Raw genomic sequence first — 22,239 nt, 5'->3', positions numbered from 1 at the left:
TCTAATAGATATATGCAATTAGAAAGTGTCATTACCTCATATTTAAACTACTATTGTCAACTGTGGCCCAAAATGGATTAAGTTTTTTGTGTGTCCTGCCAAGTTTATTTCAAAGTGAGCACTCCAGTTTGGTCGATTCCTATTGAATCAATTAAAACCCATATTTTCATAAAACCTTACTTTTTAAATACCCACCCTAAAAATTATGCTTTGATTGACTCTCGATTCCTGAAAAAATTCCAAAAATAAAAAATGTCATTCACACAGCAATAATTAGAAAACCAAAACCGTGTTCAAAACCGTAATGAGTTTCAACTCGCCTCTTTCCTCAACAACTCACAAAGCTCATCTTGTATTTCATAATGAGAGCAAAACTGGCAGAAGGAAACTCATCTTCTTTGAGGACCTTCAAGCGTGAAGCCTAAGTAAAGGGTAATAATTGCACGACTCCTTTGTGCGCCAAATTGAGCAGATGCGCTCCACGAGCTGCTGTTAATGTTTGATGAATTTCTTCTAACCTCGTTATAAGCTCTACTTTCTCAGAGATCGCGTCTTGATGAATAAAGATGGATTGCTTCCCCGAGCGTTGAGAAATGCGAACTTAGCGTTCGGGATGAGGAGAATACGAGCGAACGGATTCTGCAATGCATTATTTGAGATTGTTTTGTTTCGTAATTTTTCAAAGTGATTTATTATATCATTGTAAGTTTTCGAAATACTGCTGGGATAACGGGTGTTTTCCATTGCACGCGTTTTGTGGCTAAAGTAAGTCTAAATTAGTTTTTAGTAACTATACGGAGGGTTCGGCTGTATTAAATTCACGTAAAGAAGTTCTTTAACTCTTAGGAAAAAAGAGTCATCTGTACTTTTCTCAATTAAAATTCGTTTGCTCGATTTTAAAGAAAATAGTCCCGATTGATAAAAATAGTATTGCATCGTTATTAGAACGTATCGATGGTTATCATCACGCCCCATTGTATTTTTTTTGCCAAAATAACTTATCGATGGACTTAGATTGAGATAAATTTAAACTCATCACTGTGTTGGCGGAGTAGTAAGTGTTGTTCCTAAACAGCTACAGCTGTTTGTATACAACAGCAAAACAAGACGGCAATATTTTATAAGCTGATTTACAATAGTAAACGATTTACAAGATTATCGTTCAACTTGAGCTTGTGTTCAATAGAGTCCCAAAATAATAAATATGAGTAAAATATTGAAACGTGGAAAACATGTAAAATATACGTACTGAATTAATAATTACTCATCACATTTTCCAACTCCGCCTCTTAGTTCTGGAGTATTTAGAGTTACTGCGAAGGGTTTTTCAAAAGACACTCAATCCTTCAACTGTCCGCGTTGGCAGATTCACTGCTTCACTCCGTGCTTTGAATTTATACCCTCACTTCCCTCCAAATCTCTCTTTTCACAAACATCACCTGACGTTTTACCTTCATGCGAATAAACATTAGATTAGACTAGTTGTTCTGCCCGTGCTTCGCAACGGGGCAGGAATATTAAGAGAATAATGTGGGTCTCTAAATCCACTGTAAATCTACGACCTAAGTGGCAATAATTATGGATTGATAATCAAAGTGTGTGGTAGAATCAATAGCTTAACTCGTGGCTAAAATATACAAACTAATAAAATAAAAACAAATGTAACAGTTGATAAATCAGCAATAGTTTAAATGTGATTAAATACAGCCCTTATTGATGTTTATGCCCTTAGGAGAGGGTTTATCAAATAACTGATATCATCGGGGTAGTTTCACATGAAGACCTTTCATTTAAGTACCTTACGGGGATTTTCAATACAAAGGTTCGTGATCTTATTAGCTTTATAACATAGATTCATTACCCACATGTTTTGTTCCGGAGAAGGCGTATCTCCTTAATCGTTTAACAATGAAAAGTACGAGATCATAAATAATTATAACAATGGAATAGTATATCTCAACGTTTATGAGATGTTTGTTGGATGCATGCAGCACTACTAAAACGATCTTTGTAATATTCAAGTACTGGTAAACAGTTGTGTATAGGAGTATGATGACACAATTACGCGTTTGAAAAAGAGTGTGGTGGAGTTCTATAATGAATTATATAGCATGTATTTTGATTAATTATAATATTCCAAACTGTAATTGATCAATTAACCTCATTTCCCGGTTTTATACAACAAATATTGTGCTGCTTACACTAAATGCTGGTATTTTAAACCATCTCATGCAATTACCAGTGATCCTGATGTTAAACAGTTTGTTAAAATAACGTTCCTTGGTGCGCCGCGCGCGCCGTGATATTATTTGTGATGTTTCACGCAGTACAAGCCTCATGTAGCTAGATTGTCTACCTTGCGCCGTCAAACTGAGAAACACTTGGTCTGTGAAACAAATAATATAGACGAGATTCATTATTTCCCTAATCAGGACTAGGTGTCCTGCAATCAGGTGGTATAATCATGTCGTGCCACAGTCTAAACAAGGACACACAATCTTTTAATCTCGTGTTAATCGCATGCGAGTGCGTGTTTAAATGTTGGTTGCATCATCGTCCTATACTTTGATTTATGTAGTTGTTGAAAACCGAATTAAAATAGTAAAACTTGTATCACCATAAACTACAAAAGCCAATATAGTATTTAGATCTGAATATAGGTAGAAAGATATATGCTAGTGATATCACAACTTTGTAAATATATTTATTAATGAAGACTATTAGCCGAAAAACTTGAATTCGTTTTCCAACCCTATTACTTTTTATTACAATTTTAATAGTTTTGTGGTTCAAAAAGGGTAAAAATACTCTAAAAGCAATGGCAACAGTTGCCTCAATATTAATTCAAATGTGATGCTGTCTCTAACAGTACGTTGTTCTACAGAAACACAGCTTGGACAACATGTTATTTAGATAACAGAAAGGTTTATTCTATAACTATGCAACGAAGTGCAAGGTAGGTAATCGTCTTATAAATAGTTATGTATTCATATCATATTTACTATATTTACTCAAATCTGAAAAAGTTAAAATTATAGTTAAGACAAGGGCATATTTAATACATTTATCTAGAGTCCTATGAACGCCTCCATATTACCTTCTAGTCAACAAATATAGCTCGATATCAAATTATTGCTATCGTCACTTCAAATACCTAACTCAATACCCAGAGTTCCATCCGACTCAATAAAACTAACTCAATCAAACAATTACTCCTTACGTCCAATCAGCTCTATTCTTATCAAATAGCTTCTGTCCCCCCAGAATACACTTCTTGAGGAAACTGAGGGAAAATTAGGGCCATTTCTTTCTATAAAGGTGGCAGCACTGTGGGACGTGATACAGCCTGCACGTCGTTAACGTCGGTTCATAATCTCCAGTTTCAGACGTGATCCTCTCCCCCAACTTCCCACCCTTAGCCCAAGGCTAGTACGTGTTTCTACTCGTATATCTCAGCTTGAAATACAGTATCTCTAGTGCTGCATAATACATTGAGTTTATGATTATTTTAAAACTCGATTTTTGATACCTGTATAAATTGTGATTGCTTTGGTTTTATTTTAGGTTAAGTATGCTAGTGTCAGCTCTGAAATTTTGCAAGGAAACCGTCCAAACCCTGGATTTGTGGCAAAATCTTTGATCAGTTCCATACAAGTGTTTCACAGCTTAAAACGATAGCATTTGTTACCGTTACCAAGAATAAGATTATAGGTGTTATATAAAACACAGGATTGACAACTATGTTTTCAATGTTTGATTAAACGCTTTCAAATTTGAAGGTTGCTGGTTATAGATTCCAAGAGTGATAGTCACCAGACGCAAATGCAATTTACCGTTAGGCTATCAGAAAGCTATCATTTAATGATGTTACAAAAGGCTATATGTTAAGACAATGCTAGGCCAGTTCCCTTACAAAAAAAGCTAAATGCCACTAAATAAAATTAAAGCACTAAATTACGAGAGGGTTCCTATCTATATATATAATACGCTAAGCCGATTTTTGTGAACAGAACTCCTCCCTCATTTTTAGACCGATTTTGATGATTTAAGTGTCAAAAGAATTGCCCTGATCTGTAGTTTTGCAAAGTGTTTTTCGTTTTTTGATATCTTTATTAGTTTGGGCAGGATCTTCCATCAAAGTTGGATTTTCTCCCATAAGATTAACATGGGGAATCTAAAAATTTAATTGGAAACTTTGTCTCCACTAATTTGAGAGAATGGCTGGGCGTAGCAACTTGGTAGGGGTGTCAAAAGAAAGGTCTTGGTCTGCAGATGAGTTATCAGAAGAAAAACCAAGTACGGTAAATTAATTTAGGGCTCTGCCCCAGAAGCCTTTAAAGATCCCTCTACAGATTTGTTTACATTTTGGCCATGTGGATAATACTTTTTAATGAAACAGCTGTTAATTTGTAAATTGTATTTTAAACAAGACACATTAATTGGTAGTTACTGAATTGCATTGAATTGCAATGAAGCATTTTCAATGTTATTTTCTGATTTTAAAATAAATTTTATTCTGTATCATGTCATGTTTTGCAATATATAACGTTCTATTCTATGACGTAATCAGTGAAAAATCCTTTTATCACAGTAACTCTTAAAATTATTTCTTATTGACCTTATATATATTGTACGGTGACTGCCCTTTTCACCATTTTGTCTTTATTTTTAACATATTGTTCTAGACAGATCATCATAGGTTCATGAGATTATTTTCATACATGTTAAAGTTTTCGATCATTGGAAAAATATTCAACTGTGTAATACAATACAAAAAAAAAATAGCCTACAAGTGCAGAAGGGCACGGTGCCCATTTGAGCCGTGTCCATATTTGGTTAAATTAATAGTAGTTTACAGCAACTGGATAAAACATTTTACAATATTTATGTAGAAATATTTGCATGATAAAGAAAGTCATTAAGCTGGAAAACTGCAATATACTGCAGACTTTTCAGAGAGGTTACTTCGATGTATTCATTCAGCTTAGCGAAAACATAATATACATATGTATACAAATAAGAACTTGAATTCTTAGAGAGCCTTTGAATGTTATTAGAAAAGGGTTGTGCATGTTTACTAGCGCTACTCAGCAACCATTTAATTTATCTCTAAAATATATATTCTTAAAGTGCACTGATCAGCAGCAAAAAAATCTATCTAACTTACCCATATGTTATTGAAAATAACACAACATTTTGGCTGTAAATATGGCCCAATGAGTAAATAATATTTAAGAAGCTACTGCCATGACAGAAAGGTCATATTCCTTTTAAACTAGATCACATCATCCTTTACGTTGATACGTTAAGATACGCTGATTAACAATGCATGTAAACGTCAATATTTACGTGACAGCCAATTTACATTAGTTTTGCTTTTTAGAAATGCCTCATTGCTATGTCATTTGCATTATTTGTTGCCAATGAAGCCGCATATAAATGAGGAGGCCCCTAACAGTTTAAGAATAAAAGCCAACTTCACTTCAAGGATATTCCACTACACCTAACATTCCGGAGAGAGAGATTATATTGACAACTTTATGTAATTGATATGGCTGAGACAACTAACTGACATCCCCCATGTCAAGGAATTCCAGCTTTAACAGTAACCCCACAACAATTTTCTGAAAACTGTGATAGAGGGTTACAGAAGTACGAAATGAACTAAAGCGACGTGACGAAGGAAAAATCAAACTTACACTGTAATGGATATCTCCCTTTGATGTTAGAACGTGTCTTCCCAACAAACAGATTTTTTTTTTCAAATAAAATCATAGATTAATCTGCATTACACTGATGAAATCACGGAAGTGTTTAGCTACAAAAGATCCACCAATACGATTTTAATACTATTTAAAGGTTCTTCCAAACGATGAGATAGCAGATAATATACTAATAACTCCGATGACGTACAGTATGGGAGATATTTTATTTATTGAATGTTCAACCATATTTGGCAACTAATGCAATTAACATCAATATCATTATTGTTTTAACACTTATTAATCTTTAAACAATGCTAAATGCTCAAAATATGTTCAATTTCATTCAATTTATCGCAGTTAGATGGATTAGCGTAAGCCTTGAAAATAACCGTCGATTTCGACGGGTTTCACCTAGTTACTTATATTTCTGACCTAACAATGAGAAAGCAAGTAATTAAGATAAAAACTAGTACTGTATTACTATTTTCTTTAATTTTCACCATTAAGGTTAGTACGTATCTTATACCTGTGTTTGTAAAAATTTTGAACAACTTTTTCTATTCTGACTATAGGTCCAGTAGCGGAAGTATACTATAGGTCCAAAATATAGTTTTTAAACGCAAAAACATAGCTTCGTCTGGGGATGAAAAATGTTGACCACGCTGAGATCGTTTTTGATGTGTGGAGACAAACAGAAGTAATTTGGTGTCAAATCAGGGCTGTATGTAGGATGGCCAATTTAACTTCCTGGATTGTTATCATTGATGCACCTTTAGTTTTCAACATTTCATTCCACGAAGTCAGACAATGCGGGATCAAATCTTTTTTACGGCCAAAAAATGGTCATGTAGGATATAGCATTTATGCTCTAGTTATGTTTAAGGATGCTTCAATCTCACGGTATTTCACATGGCTATGATTTATCAGTTTCACAGCAATAGTCTGGACGGTCTTAACGGATGTCATCCTGGAGTGAACATAGGCCACGTTTGAATTCGTTATTCATGTTTTTTTACGGTGCTGTAGGATGGGGCTTCATCCCCATACAACCATTTAAGCTTTGTTGTCTTAAAATCCATGACAGATATGAAAAATAACTGCATGAAAGTGTTCCCTGGTCATTTAGTTTTTTTTTTAAACAGGAATTGCATACTTCAATTAACTAAAAGAAAAAACACTAATCACATTTCAAACATAAAATGTGGTGTTTGAGGTTATGTTCAACAATGTAAAGATTACACATGAAATATCAGCGGTTGTAGTGAGTTTTGCCAATGCCAGAAATTTATAAACAGTCCTCTAATAAAGACCATTAATAGAGATCGATAATAAAGTCTTAGCATTATGTAATGCCAATGCCACTGAAACATCACCTTAACATAGATGGCTGTAAACAGGGAAATCCAGGGAATGGGTTTGAAAATTAATCTTACTAATATTATAAATGTGAAAGTTTGTGTGTTTGTTTGTTTATTTGTTTGTTTGTTTGAAGTTCAATCACGCATTAACTACTGGTCGGATTGTGCTGAAATTTGGTATGATGATAGCTAACATTCCCGATTAACATATAGACATATTCTTATCTCAAATATCCTTTCGGGCTCTGCCCCAGTGGCTCTAGAGTTTCCCATGTTAACCTTATGAGTATTCAAGGAATTTAAGAATTTTGTCAGCTGTTTCAACTACAAGTTGGTTCTATGATATTGAATAGCATTAAAAAGTTATAAGGTTTACCAACAGCACTATTAATGTTTTTGCATCTATGACATCGATCTAGAGATCGATGATTATGACAACGACAACAGCTAATTTGATGAACCAAGCAGCAACAAAAAAGCTGTGATATACAATGATAACTTTTTTCTATTGTTTAGGTGCAGTGGTAGAACATTTTATAGCTATGGTAGGTGTGCTATACTATACTATAGTATACCGTAAATTAAAAGATCCAAACTTTCAAACATTCCAAATTCTACACCCCAACAGCACAATGGGCTTGCTGGGAACTTGTTCCAAGTCCATTGGCCCAAGTCCCCAAGCCTGGTTTAGACTCAGGGACCAAAGTCTGTAGGCTTGGTTTTGACTTGTTTTAGAGACCGAAGTTGGCAGTTGTTCAACTTGTTATGGGTTTGGCTCCCCAAGTCCAACCCAATTCCCAACCCCAAACCTACAGTGAACTCATGGGCACAAACCCACTCTAAGCTTGGAATGATGGATACAAAACGGGTCTGGTGGATTAAGCAGGCTCATTATGGACTTGTTCGAGACTTGGGGACCCAAGCCCAATTTTAGTAGGCTCATATTGGACTTGGCTTAGACTCATATTGGAATTGGTTTTAGCACATTTTAGACTTGGGCAAACAAGCTCACACTGATAAATTAAACAGGCTTATTATGGACTTGGAGACCCAAGCCCACTTTTAGTAGGCTCATATTGGACTTGGCCTAGACTCATATTGGAATTGGTTTTAGCACATTTTAGACTTGGGCAAACAAGCTCACACCTATAGACTCACTCAGAACTTGGTACGAAGTTTTATATACTTCAATTACTGTCATGATCAGAGATAATAATAATAATTATTATAATAGGCTATACTGTAGTAATAGTAATATAATTTATACCTATTTAACATATAAGCTGTTTCACACCATTCATTTGCTAGCCCACATTTTTTCTTAAAATTTGTTTTTTACCAAGAAAGATTTATGATAAAATGAAGCCTACTTTATGAGTGATCTTGAAAAAATATTGGTTATATATGAGGTTTAGAAAGCAAGACATTCACATTTCAAGACAATTTATTAATATAATAAATACAATGCCCACTATCTTCCACTTCACCTTCAACTTCTTTTCTGAACCCATCAACTCCACCGCCTGCTTCAGAAGATCTATAAAAAATACAATTGCATTAGAATTATTTGGTTTATTGAAATTTATTATTAAAATCATTTTTCATTATTTTTATTTGTTATAATTATTTGATTATTTGGAATTTGTTGGTGTTGCAAACACAGGGTGTTAACTTACCTTTGTTTTTAAAATTGTTTTTAAAACTTTTATTTCTTACTATTTTACTTTTATAATGATTACAGCGTGTGATGGAACTTACACATCAATAAGGCTACTGAATACAAACAACGTAATAATGGTTTAGGTTAAACACAAATTTTGGCACTGTTCTGTTGAGTTCAGCAGTAGACTATAGAGTATAGTATAGTGAGTGACGTCGATTCAGTGAAGCGCTGAGTATGTCAAAGGTTAAAGCACAAAAGATTTAGGCTATAAACAAAATTTTACGGGTTCTTGATGCTATGAAATTAATTGTTTGCTTAACTTAGCTTACTTATATCATCATAGACTAACCAACACAAGTATATTTTTTATCAATGGAGTTTAAATCTTACCTTTACAGGAATCCCTTAATTCTTCTTTGCTTCGTCTTGGTATCAAAACCAAAACAAAACTCACAACTAGTAACGAAACGAGTAACTCACAACACCAGAACTAGATAAGTGAGAACTGACAACTGAGAGTGAGGAAGTCTAAATCCAACAAAAATGGTGGTTCAGCACAAAGAAACAGGTTTTAGGAGCGTTCTGGGTAGGGGTGGAGGGAAAATTCTTTTGTCATATGGCACTGCTCACTTTAGACTCACATGAACAAGCTTGTCGTGGGTCTGGTTAGGTGTTTAAATTGTGGACTTGGCCAACCAGGTTATATATGTAAATAAAACAAGTTTAGTTTTGGCGCATTCACACAAGTTCACTTAACCAAAGCTGTTTTAAATTTGTAGTGGGTTCCAAACTCCAAGTTTGTCATACCAATTCAGAAATATGTAAAAACCAAGTTTAGTCCAAGCTCACGTGCTGTCTGGGCACCGTGTCCTCCTGCCATTGCAAACGCAAAGCATGAGTATAAAACTGCAATAAGAATTTTATATTTATACGCCAACCCCGTACGAAGGACGGGTACTCTGCTAGTTGTAAATAAAAGTGCAAATCATAACTAGCTATAGGTTTGCTTAAATATGCATTAACCATGATAGTTTTTACACTATATAAAGAAATTTCTAAGCTGCTATACAGTACTGAGTTTTCTCATCCAGTCTTAGTTCTCTTGATGCCCAATTGGAGCAGCACATGTCAAAAAGGTGTTGGTAATGCAGTGTTGAATAAGTGTGAGAAAATACTTATATATTTTTACTCAAACTCTTTAGTAATCAAACAAAATAAATGTTAAATGATGATTGTCAATAAGAGGGTTATTTTCAATTATTTCAAGTTTAAATTTAAAGATAAAATATAATTTTAATTTCTCAAACGTAAAAATATTATCACCAATTATGTCTGTTTTCGATATTGTTTTATCGATTCCGAGCAAGGTTTGGTCCCCCGGTACTTTATTTTAACTAGACCAGGTAACATAAATTCTGATTATTGTTATGATTTCCAATCACCATAAAAAGGTAAGTTACTTGATAAAAATAAAATAATCTTTTGGTTGTAATTTGCCTGAATAAATATTTTATTTTTATCTATACTTATAAAAGGCAAAGACTGACTCACTCACGCATCACTAATTCTCCCACTTCCCATTTACCTAAGAGGCTGAAATTCGGTACACCGATTCTTTGGGCATTAAATAGGAAAAGTAAGTAGTTTTTATTCTGATCGGGCTTTCGGGCTCCGCCCCAGTGGCTCTGGAGTTTCCCATGTTAACCTTATGATACTCACATTTAAATGGAACGAGCTGTTGGCCCGTCCTACGTACGGTAATCGAGTAGTCAATTAAAACTGAATATGATTCAGTACAGCTAGTTTACAATTTGGTGGCTGATTCAAACACACTGGTTTTGAGTACAGTAGCTACATACTACCTTCATATTACCTGTTTATATAGGCCTACTATCACTTACCGTACCTTATTTTACCTCAGTGGCCACTGAAACCTCTAAAAGGATCCTGGTCTCCCGTTCTCTTCTATCCCCTGCCTTTTCTAATGAAGATACCAGTCTGAAGATGTCTTTCGTTACTTGGTCTTCCAAGTGGTCGTCTACCTTTAGTACTCCTTGGAATACACTTTAAGTTGACGTATCTTCTCTCCACCACGCAAAGCCTGCCCAGCCCGCTTTTTGGTCTACTTTTGGAATGCACCCCTTTTTCAAGTTTCTGAATCATACAGTACTACTGGGATGGTTATGGTATGGTATGAATCGGTTTTGGTTTCTACTGACAGCCTGCAACTTATCGTACAGTCTTCTAGAGACCTACTACACCAGTTGACATTTTCATTACTAATAAAAATGTCGGCATGCCGTCATACACATATTAGAACAGCAAGAAAAGGATGTATCAACATGTAATCCACTTATATCTTAAACGATTAAGCGAAACATTTCATGGCATATGGCATAAACTTACACTTTCACAGATTGCATTTATGACAAAACCTTATTATACGTTTGAGATGTTAAGCTCAAAATTAAATATCTCCTGATAACGCAGATCTTTTTCCTGATAACGCAGATCTTTTTGGTAGGGAAAAAACTACATTTTAAGGTGAAATAGTTTGCATACAAACTATTTCACCTTAAAATGTAGTTTTTTCAAACAACTTTTGTGTAACAAAAGTTTTGTTTTGTGTAAACAAACAACTTGTAACGTAAACATTTCAATGACACTTAGAAACCAGCTGTTAGTTAAACCACCACTGCAACAAAATTAAATTGCTAGTCGGCTGATAGACTTTAAAAAAATTAAAACCTAATTTCTAAAAAACTAAAACCCTAAACTAAAATTATGGCTTCGACATTCCCTAGTTCTCAAAATTATCTTTCTTTCAACACAAAAATCATGAAAATTATATTATATATGAAAATTGTATGGAATCTCAAATAAACCTTAGATTTCCTACATGCCTCTGTCTTAATCTGATATAGATGCTTGAAATAGATTTAACATCCACACACATTAAAAACTAAAAAGTATAAAATAATTTATGAATAAAAAACGTTTTTAAACAAAACGTTTTTAAACGCACTAAAAAGTAGAAAATAATGTATAAATATGTGGAGAGTATAAATACTTGTAAGATTTAAAACTAAAAACGTTGGGTGCATGCAATTGATAATCATACATTAGTTCAATAGGTGAAAGTAATTGTAAACTATCTATTGCAGGCACCCCACGTTTTTCGTATTAAATCTTACAAGTATTTATACTCTCCACATATTTATAAATTATTTTCTACTTTTTAGTGTGTTTAAAAATGTTTTGTTTTAAAAGTTTTTTATTTATAAATTTTACTATCTTCTATGAAGCAATTACATAGTTGATTTGGCCTACACATTTTACAGTTCATATCATAAATTTGTAACCATAATTTGTAAATTAAAATTAATTTAATTTTCATGAATAATTAAATTAATTAATTGCATTGCACATTTTTGTGAGGAGGTGGGTTAGTATGGGAAGAGGAACTGGACAAGTGGCAATGGTATGCACCCACATACTTGGACACAACTTTGATACGGTACTGTTAGTTATGTTGTAAATATTAGTTAGATATATGGAGACCAGAGTTTTAAACAATGCCAGTTTCTATACACAAGATCAACAACAGCCTCCATTGAAAAGTGTAACATCTGAAAGGGATTATCTTAAGTTAAGCTACAAGGAAAAAAAATACCTATAGAAAAAAACCAAAACTTTAACAAAAAATTTATTCCAATACAAAAATACAGAAAGTTCTCATTGGCTAAGCTGACACATCAGAGCCACTCCCCTCATGATCCAATGATCCTCAGGGTGTTTGCTAGGCAGCAATATAGCTATGACAAAGTTGGTAGAGTGTCCTGTGGTCAGCAGAGTACCTCGGCGCTCCGTGGTCTTGTACAGTGGACATTTGTACACAGACTGTACCTCCAGCTCATCTTTCTTGATAGGCTTCAGCCACATCTATAACAATATCAGTGTCCAGTTTAATCAGTAAAGTTATTCAGCCCAAAAAATATTTTTTTATTAAAATAATTTCAAAACAAGTTTTGGTAGACTTATAATAATTAGTCAATAATATGCATCAAAATGTCAGATTTTTGATGCAACTAAGAATCAACCCATCCATTCAATTTCCATCCGAGCCATCCACCATATATTGTAGGTGAGCCTCCCCCTCCCCCAATCTCTGGCACAGACAGGTGGACTTCTCATGAGTTATACAACTCATGCCTTGACCAAGACATGATTCAAAACCTCATTTTACAGTGCTTTCTTCTAAATGGGGAAATAACTCCTTAAAACACTCAGCCATTAAAAAATAACGACCTAGAGTGTTCAACTAACACTCCTCAACCAAATTCCTTGTTTTTAGGAAAGTATAGCTTTCAGCCGCTGTTGACTTACTCCCCTCGTTCGTGTTGACTTACTTTCCTCGCTGTTGGCTTAGATAGTTGTAACTGGAAGTCTTTGGTTATGTTACTCAATGCATTCGATATATCAGCCTTCAGGTCAAAAGTGTCATAAATTACAAGGTTATGTTAAAATTGAACTTACAAAAGGCATAGAGTCGTATAAAACTTTAGGTAAAGATTCATCCAAGGCGTGAATCTTAGCGTTCCACCGAGCTCCCTCCAAGAACAGTCCGTACACATAGACACCATCTTCTGGAGAAAGTGACAGTCTCTCTTTTGTTATAACCTGAAAGTTGAAAATGTCCAACTAATTGGGTGAAATATTTGAATCTATGGTTCCTTATTAAATTTATTGTTAGGCTATTCTTTTTTATTACACTACAAAATCATTGCCCACTGTGAACTGTTGGTACACCTTTGAAAGGTTTGCAATCAAATGATTACTTGGCAGTACCTCTGAACACTCAACAAACATATGGGAGATTAAAGATACTGAAAGGTACTTACTTCAAAATCAAAGGTGAGCAGGTCTATTGGAATTCTGTATTTTCTAGCAAAATTCTGTTGGGCTCCAGTCAGAAAGGCTTGTGTGAAGAAAAATCCAGAAAGCCAGAAAGTAGACGGGGCCCCGTTATCAAACCATTTCTGAAATTAGGTTAATATCTTAGAATCAAATAGCCTATAAGATGCATGCAGTCAGATGTGCATAAGATGTACGTTAGAAAGAACAATATTGGAGAATAATATTGACTAGAGACCGGTTTCAGTATGCAATATTAAATCACAAAATACTCCTTTGCACCTTTGCACTTTGTCTTAGGCAATTATATCTTAATGAGAATCACTTCAAAATTACAGAAACATTGTGTAAACATTTGAAAATTGTTTGAAAATGAACAAACCTGTAAGAACTCGAGCCTTGCAAGAAAGTCACTGATGTAACTGCCCAAAGGCTTCAAAGATGGATAAGATTTCTTTTTCCACAGAGCAGGAATTTTCCCTGTCAATACACTGTTGAAGACTTCCTCTAGCTCTGTTGTCATTACAATTTGGCCTGAAATAGAAATAACATTTTAAACAGTGTTACGCAGCTAATTTTAGCAAATTTCCCTATAGGGAAGTAACTATGACTGTAGGTGGCTCAGTAAGACCTAGACTCGGGACCGAATTACTTTTTCATTTCGATGTCCCCAGAGGCTAACACTATTCGTTCAAATCTTCCGTATATATGTATATGTGACCGTGAATAAGATAATCCGAGTAATTTTGGTCTCATTTAGAAGGATAATTTGGTTAATTTTTACCTAGTAGACTTGAAGTTGTAAGGCGGAATCAACTTGAATGAGTTGAAGAATTAGAATGAGCAAACTAGCAAGATTGGGTCATGAGAACTTTTCAAACTTTTTTTAATTCTATTTCTACCTATGGAACATAACAATGCCCCATTTGAAATAAAACCATTATGTAGAGCTTAAAAAAGCAAAAACAAATAATATTGTATATTGAAGCGTTGTTGTAAAATTAAATGTTAAACAATCAAGATGAGTGGGTTTTTCAATATATGATCCTAAAAAATGAAACAACTGATCTTAGTACCAAAGTTTCACAGATCACTCAACTTGCATTCATATTCAGCACCAAATGTCGAACTTGCGTTGCTCTCTCAAGTCATGATACTCACCCTTGATCGCCTTGCGCAGGTTGCCCAGACTGCCTCGGATAGTTCGAAGCAGGTTGTTAAACCTCTCCATCTCCTGAACCAGAACAGTGTTCATGCTCTGGTTGTACGACGTTGGATACTTCTCCAGCGCAGTCACTATGTCATAGTCCTTCGGCAGCTTGTCCAAAATACCTCCAGCCACGTCAAACACTGTCTTCTCAGCGTCGTCTGCTCCGCCACCACCAGCCGCGTCCTGGACATTCAGACATTGTTTAGGTAAGGCAACTCTTCCAAAATATTTATTAACCTCGTCCAGAGTTCGTGAGATTGGTTTGCAAATGTTCCAAAACTTTGCAAACATTTAGCAACATTTAGAAAGGGCTATTCGTTTAGTTTATGATTTGCTTGATACATCTTGGTTTTGCATACTTTAAGCTGAATATTCGTGGAAAAGAGCAGAATGGAATGAGGTAAATTGTATGGATTTAATTTATTACTGACTAAGATAGTCAGATAGTGTTTTAGCCACGACTGTCATAAAGCCACAATTACCATTTAGACATTTTATATTACAGCCCCTGAGTTGTTGTTTCCTGAGTTCTTGGTAGGTTAGATGTTTGTGTCGCCCTATGCATTTCGCCAGCTTCTTTGGCATTTTCAGGGGAGGGGTCTTCTTAAGTTATCATCTAATCACTAACACCATAGTCTATATTTACAAGACTAACCAGCCATCTTCTGGTCAATGGGCAATCATTAACCAAACCACTCTCCTAACTGACTTCACAAATTAAACTTATCATTCACCCTACTTGCTTTGTATTGGACAAACAGGTGTTTAGTGTCATAATAACAACACCAGGTCTTGCATGATGTATTCCATGATAGGATAGGATCATGATCATAACTATTCTAATTATTATTATTTGAATACATAGAAGAACAGTTAGAAAGAGAGACCTTAGTTCTGTAACATGCTAAAACTTGATTACAAAACTTACCTTAAGTTTCTTTAACTCCCATAAATCCTTAGGAGCAGCAAAACAAAGGGAACAGCAGTATTATTTAAGGATACTCCTAGATATTAGACATCACACAATTCAAAAGTATTTTCAATTGCAAAATAAAATAATACACAACTGATGTCAAAAGAGAAATAGAAGGAATGATTTATTTGGAAGTTGAGAAAAAAAGATTGTAACTCTCTTGAATTTAAATTAAAAAAGTTCTATGCAAAATATATAGTATAGAAGATCATTTGAAAAATAATAAAAATATCATATAAGACACATTAAACACAAACAGTTATAAACATAATGGACATAGATGATTTATAATATTTAACACATGTGTCGGAAACATGACTGCAATGAAGATTCAGAATGAACCAAACCTACAAATTTGGATACCAGTCATTAAATTATAGACACACAACACAATGGCATAGATAAACAAACTCCAACCTTTTGCATGCACAATTGGAAAAACTCAACTGAATGAGTCAAGCAACAAATAATCACCTATCTAGTCATAAAAAAAAAACAAAAAAAAAAAACAGTAATACCGTAAAGAAATACAGTAGAGACATACAAATATGGAAACCTAACCATTAAAACATTTTAAAAAACAACTTAACACATGCAAAAAAATAACACACATACCTTAATGAAGTTTCAAGACAAAACCTGTCCACATAAATACACTACAAAGTCATGCAACAAAAAGTGCAAGCAAAACCAAAATAGAAATGTAATACATGCCGTAAAAACACATGAAAAACTCATGCAACTCACCACTCTGTCCTGAAGGCAACAAAGGAAACAATTACACATATTACACCTGAAATGGCACAAACATTAGATATTGGACTTGTAGGAAATATGGTAATCAATAGCATGAGAAAAAATCAAATAGAAGTTAAGAAGAAATAACCAAGAAACATTTCTGAACTATGGAAGTATGGATTCATCATTGAAGTGCATTAGGGGTTGGTGATTGTATTTGAGAGTTATTTAACTTAGTTAACTTTTGGATGGATTATTAAATACCATTTTATAAGTAGCTAAATGACAATGAATTTTCCTAAATTTATTCAACAAATGGTATCACTAAAAGCAATTTATGGAGTATTTAAAAATCTTGATTTCTAATTAATAAATCCGATAAATCTACCCATTTACAGGACGTTAAAATTTGGTTTTATCTGAATTACTGTTTACATTTAGATACTCAAAGAAGTAAAACTTATCTCAGAAAGCCAAAGCACATTTACAAGTGGCAGAATTTGTAATTTCAGATGAACAAGTTTCTACAGCTGAATGAATCCTAATCATAGGAGCTTTATGCTGCTGTTGCTAAGATGACAGTGATGGTTCCACCTTGCCAATGTAAAAGATCTCTTTTTAAACAGCAAGAAACACAGATTAAATTTTAAGTGAGGAAGTTAATGCTAACATATTTTTAAGAGTTAAGGGTTGCAAATGCTTGCCTATTATTAAGTCAATACCTGAGTGAAAAGTGTGTTTGTAAAAAGAACAGTAGTTTCCTGCTGGTCTTTCATAATGTCTGCGTTTTCATTCATCCCAAACACCGAGGGGCTGGTGATCAGAGGGAACGTCTTGACGTAGTTCACAAATGCATCGTGGTCCTTCACGTCAGGCACGTAGTACATCTCTGAGGATGGAAAAAAACAGATCCTACTTTTAATAGACCCACTACATATATGCATGGTTTTAGTTGGACTGATTATTTAATCATAAAAAATGTAGGCCTATTCATCTGTTTTTTGTTTGTGTAGGCTTTACCCATAAATCATAATTATTTATCTAGCTGGAGACAAGTTACAGTGTCATTATCATGAAGTACCTTTATGTGAACTATATGTTTCAACTAGTAGTCCTTAGTTATATCTTAATTAATTGTTTGTTTGTATTGCTTGGCTTTGTAGCCTACGAGTGCCTGTACAGTCTATCAATAAAATCAAATTACTTACAAACAAACTGTTGTGCAAGAACAAATAACAGACTTACAGTATACATGACAACCCTTACTACAATGTGTTGCTTAGCACAGAAACCTGCACTCAACATCACACTTACTTGACGGATCAAAGTAGTACGTCACATCAGACAGCAGACGAAGACAATAGAATTTGCGGAGGATTGTGTTTAGACATCTTCTATCCCAATCGTCCGTAACTCTTCCTCCGTAGTTACACTCTCCGGTGAGATAGCAGAGCGCATCAAACTGTACATCCTACGTCAACAAACAGAAAATCATAAAAGTGAAAATGGACGGCTAACAAGACCTTAAGAATATTTTTAAGAAATAGGGTTTTTGATTATATTTTGCATTTTACATATAAAAATAAGTGTTTATGTCACTTTTTAGGTCGTTGAATCCTAAACTGGAATCTATGACTTTTAAAACGAAGAGTGTCTCAAATAATATTATAGTAAGGAACAGCTGCACACTAAGTTTTAGCCTGATGATGATAAGACCTTTAATTTGTTGTAGGTTCAACTGTACTGAGACTGTATTGAGCTTAACAGTCAATCAAAATGCTTCATTTTGATGCAATAACAGCATTAAGCTGGTGTCACATAAAGTTATCATAGGGGTACGGTCAGGGCTTAATTTTAGCCGGAGCACACCGGAGCGCAGCTCCGGTACTTCTCAGGACACTGGAGCGAAGCTCCTGTTATCTGGATTGATAATTTATTTTTGAATCGATCTTAATTAGCTGTAAATAGTATTTTTATTTTTCAATTGTTGACTTATGGTTTTCAATTCTTTGTAAAAATCGTGTCAAATACCGAATCTTTACTTCAGGGCAAAGTATTCAAAGTTTATTATACAACGGGGAACGGTGTTCCTACTTGTAAGCCAGTCTGCCGACAGTGCCGTCTGCCGACCAGGTGCCGACTGCCACTGACTGAGTCTGTGTTCGTTCAGATCGATGATCTCAGTCCACTGACTGCGTGCTGTGTGATTGGATTGGATTGGATTGGAACAGTGGAGTGGATGTGTAATATAGGCCTATGTCAAATTTAACTCTCAGAAGAAATAAACAAAATAACAAAAACTGCATGAGAAATACAACGACAGTTTTCATAATAAAAAACTGCATGGAATGGCATTTTACAACCCAGTTAGCGGGATTATTGTTTTGGTCGTGTGGATACACTGCATACTATACTAAGTGCTTCTGCTTAGTTGCTGGCAAACTTCTTTAATTTTTACACCTGTTATATTACTATTTTGTATATAATATAATGCTGTATATGTGCATTCTTAACCATGCTCAAATGTGTTTAAAATGCACCAATTCAAGTGCAATTTTTACAAAAATCTTCCGGGGGAGGAACCCCGGACCCCCCTCTTTCCCTGGGGGGTATTCCATACCCCCCAGACCCCCCGGTAAGTCATGGCTCCGGTACTTCTCAAATTAGAAATTAAGCCCTGGGTACGGTAGCTGTAATAAACTGATAAATATAGCTTATACTATCCAGTAAGGTATCATCTTGTTTTGAAACCAGGTAAAAATCAAAATACTTCCACTCACCTCATACTGGTTCAGCAGTATATGTAGTTGCTGCACACTTATTCTTAAGTCAGTCTCGTTAAACTCGTAAGGTATGTTCCACCCCAAGGGTCCAAACTTTCTCCGCTCTTGAACCAGAGCGTGGAAAAAGCACAGCCCAAAAACAAGTTTCTTAAAGGCCGCTGTTTGTTTACAGCCTTCGAAAAACTCCAAGTTTGCTATCGGATCACTTGTTAATGACCTGCAAGTTTCACAAGTATAATAATAAAAGTAAAAAGTATAATAATACAATAAAGAGTGAACTTTTTGAAAGTATTATCAAAGCGGGCTAATAAAGAAGTAGCCTTACTCACTTAATCACATAATCACTTAATCTTTGAAAGTGAACTTTAGAAATAAATCAAGCGCTATGCACGGGGAAGGAACAAATAAAATGACCTTTTTGTGCCCACTTGAATGAAGCATGTATAATACCTTTAAACTTTTGTATCAAAGGGATTACCTCAAGACATTAGCTCGCATTCCTTTAGGTGGTTCATTGGTCATTTTCACTCCGTTTTGCAGAACAAACACAGGGAAATGGTCTGCAGGATATGAAGTCAACCAGAGTCTGAAGTCAGGGTGAGTGGACTCAGGGCTAAAGTTCTCACAGAGCTGAAATATCAATCATAATTGTAAAAAAATCATTACTGCAATTTTTTTCCATGTCCCACTTTCACATCTAAGGACCCTAGTTCTAGTCCGGAACTGTTTTACACATTACTTCAGGCTTGTCCTAGTAGGTTGCGGCATTATCACATACAAAATACATTGGTAATTGGCGTTATTTGAACCCGGGACCATTAAAGTCCCCGGCACTAAAGTTCCACGCTCACCACTAGACCAGCTCTCTCCCCTCATCACTACACTAATATTATCAAGAGAAACAAAAATTAGACTGCCAGTGAGAACTTAACTGTTTTGTTGGGCTTAATGTACAACATAAAGTGCCCTGTTTAATTAGTTTGATTTTTGTTTCTACATAATGTTTGGTCTGTTTGTCTATTTTATAAATGCAAAATAAGAATAATGTATAGTGAAATAGTTCAGTTTCACAATAATGTATAGTGAAAAAGTTTATGTCAATAACAGGACCAACTTGTGCCAACATTCATCAAAGAAACAAATAATTAGCATTAGTGTTACATTACAAATGCAATGTCTTCTATGCAAAAATATTAGCATAACTGCTCATAACAGAAATAAAATAATTGTTTGTAGTTACAAAGATTAAACATTGATTCAATTTAATAATTTATCGATATTTAAAAAAGTTATGATTTGTTGACTAACTTGTACTACTAAACTTGACTCAAGGTTTGACAATATCACTCAAGAGACTCTAGTCAAGTTTAGTTAGTCTAGTCTAGTTTTTGACTCTAGTCAATACCATAGAAAACCAAATTTGAAATTAAAAACGTCCAACCAAGTGTACCTTTTCCAACACAGGCATCCAGCTCTTGGCCAGATGACAGTTCTGCAGTAATACCCAGGTTCCATTCTTGACTCCTTCATCTATCATCCTCACAGCTATTGGGCCCTGGCCTTGACCCAGTGACAGCGAGTTTAGTCTGTTCCCTCCGAATCCCTACACAGGATTCACTTTAGTTCAGGGTTCTGTAAACCTATGTTTTGTGTGAGTTTGAGTTTAATATAAGACTGAGAGCTTATAATGCTCAGGTAATAATAAGAAAGTCACCTATTCAATCAACAGAGAGTAGTATTTTGATTGTGCGTAACTGGGCTTGATTGAAATAAGATATAAACAGAATAATCCTGTAGAAAAAAACTTCTGATCATAGAAAATAACAAAGGTACACAAAGCATCTCACTTCTTTGTACACATAACAAATACTCTTTGCTCTGATTATTTTAAAATACTTAATATTGTGCCCCTGACATACTGATGCATGTTTCAAATTTACATTTAACACTGTATTACATATTACCAAAAGTTATAAAGGTTTGCACCATACTACTAAAATTAACAAACAGAACATAATGTATTTCAAATTGAAATATTTTGGACAAGGGAACAGGAGTTTTTTTTCCAGGATCTATTTTACAAAAACATATTTACTAAATATATCTTTATCTCTTATTTAAATATATTTTCCTTTCCATGTATTGAATTAGTTTGTTAATACTTCTCTAAGTAGTAACAAACTAATTAAATCCATAGAAAGGAAAATCTATTAGCTTACAGTGTGGATATAAAATAAATATTCTCACCAAGCAGTTATTTTATATAGAGTTGTTGACATAAAATAAAAATAACTTCTAATTTTACACACATAATAATTACCATATCCTCAGCAAACTTGAGCAGCAGAGCTGTGGGATCAGCACCAGGAGTCAGCACAAAGATGAGAGGAATGCAGCAATGGGAGTCAGCAAACGATGCTGGGAGATCAAACGGAGGCGGCTCCACAAACCTGCGACCTAACTGTCCTGTGAAAGAGGGGTTTGGTTAGGTCGTGAGTTGTGATACACACATTCACAGTATTAGGCGTAGACTTTCTCACCTTACATAACACAGATAGTAAAGACTGCAGTTTAGAGGTTGAAGTTAGACATTAGACAGAAGGATCTAAAACTTAATTAAAATCCAAATTAACGAAAACAAAGGAGGCAAGACCGTTTTGGGTAACATTATTTGATTAATCAATGGTTGAAATTCACAGGTTCTTTTAGTTCAATGTAATCTAAAACAGTTTACTGTTTTAACATGTTGAGTGCTGACAACCTATGAACGGGCGCTCGCCAATGGCGGGCGAAGCTCTGGCGCGCAACCGAATCAGCGAACGCAATTGGCATTCAAATATTTCAAACTGACGAATCACAAAAGAGCAGCGGTGATTATACTGCGTTTCCCCAAGA

At 34.7% G+C, this 22,239-nt stretch overlaps 1 protein-coding gene and 1 long non-coding RNA gene across 2 annotated transcripts in view; both read right to left on the bottom strand.

Annotated features, from left to right (window-relative positions):
* Positions 1–8,489: 8,489 nt before the first annotated feature.
* On the bottom strand, positions 8,490–9,552 carry LOC129001875 (uncharacterized). The gene is made up of 2 exons (XR_008491508.1): positions 9,117–9,552; positions 8,490–8,600 (listed from the first exon to the last, which is right to left on the bottom strand). It is a non-coding gene; the product is annotated as an uncharacterized LOC129001875 (long non-coding RNA).
* Positions 9,553–12,449: 2,897 nt separating this feature from the next.
* Positions 12,450–22,239, bottom strand: part of LOC128999957 (dynein axonemal heavy chain 7-like) — a 60,413-nt gene continuing 50,623 nt past the window's right edge. The window contains exons 47-57 of the mRNA XM_054426756.1: positions 21,665–21,810; positions 20,795–20,947; positions 19,823–19,974; positions 19,342–19,561; positions 17,876–18,032; positions 17,284–17,450; positions 14,802–15,033; positions 14,023–14,174; positions 13,628–13,765; positions 13,263–13,406; positions 12,450–12,668 (exon numbers count right to left, since the gene is read on the bottom strand). Coding sequence (XP_054282731.1) covers positions 12,462–12,668; positions 13,263–13,406; positions 13,628–13,765; positions 14,023–14,174; positions 14,802–15,033; positions 17,284–17,450; positions 17,876–18,032; positions 19,342–19,561; positions 19,823–19,974; positions 20,795–20,947; positions 21,665–21,810 — 1,868 coding nt within the window. The 3' untranslated portion in view covers positions 12,450–12,461. The remainder of the gene's footprint in view (positions 12,669–13,262; positions 13,407–13,627; positions 13,766–14,022; positions 14,175–14,801; positions 15,034–17,283; positions 17,451–17,875; positions 18,033–19,341; positions 19,562–19,822; positions 19,975–20,794; positions 20,948–21,664; positions 21,811–22,239) is intronic.

This window comes from Macrosteles quadrilineatus, unplaced genomic scaffold, assembly GCF_028750875.1.
Source record: "Macrosteles quadrilineatus isolate MER2022 unplaced genomic scaffold, UCM_ALF_1.0 Scaffold_8__2_contigs__length_117827958, whole genome shotgun sequence".
Taxonomy (NCBI): domain Eukaryota; kingdom Metazoa; phylum Arthropoda; class Insecta; order Hemiptera; family Cicadellidae; genus Macrosteles; species Macrosteles quadrilineatus.
Note: the sequence above shows the minus strand (reverse complement) of the source record. Positions and strands in the feature narration are given on the sequence as shown.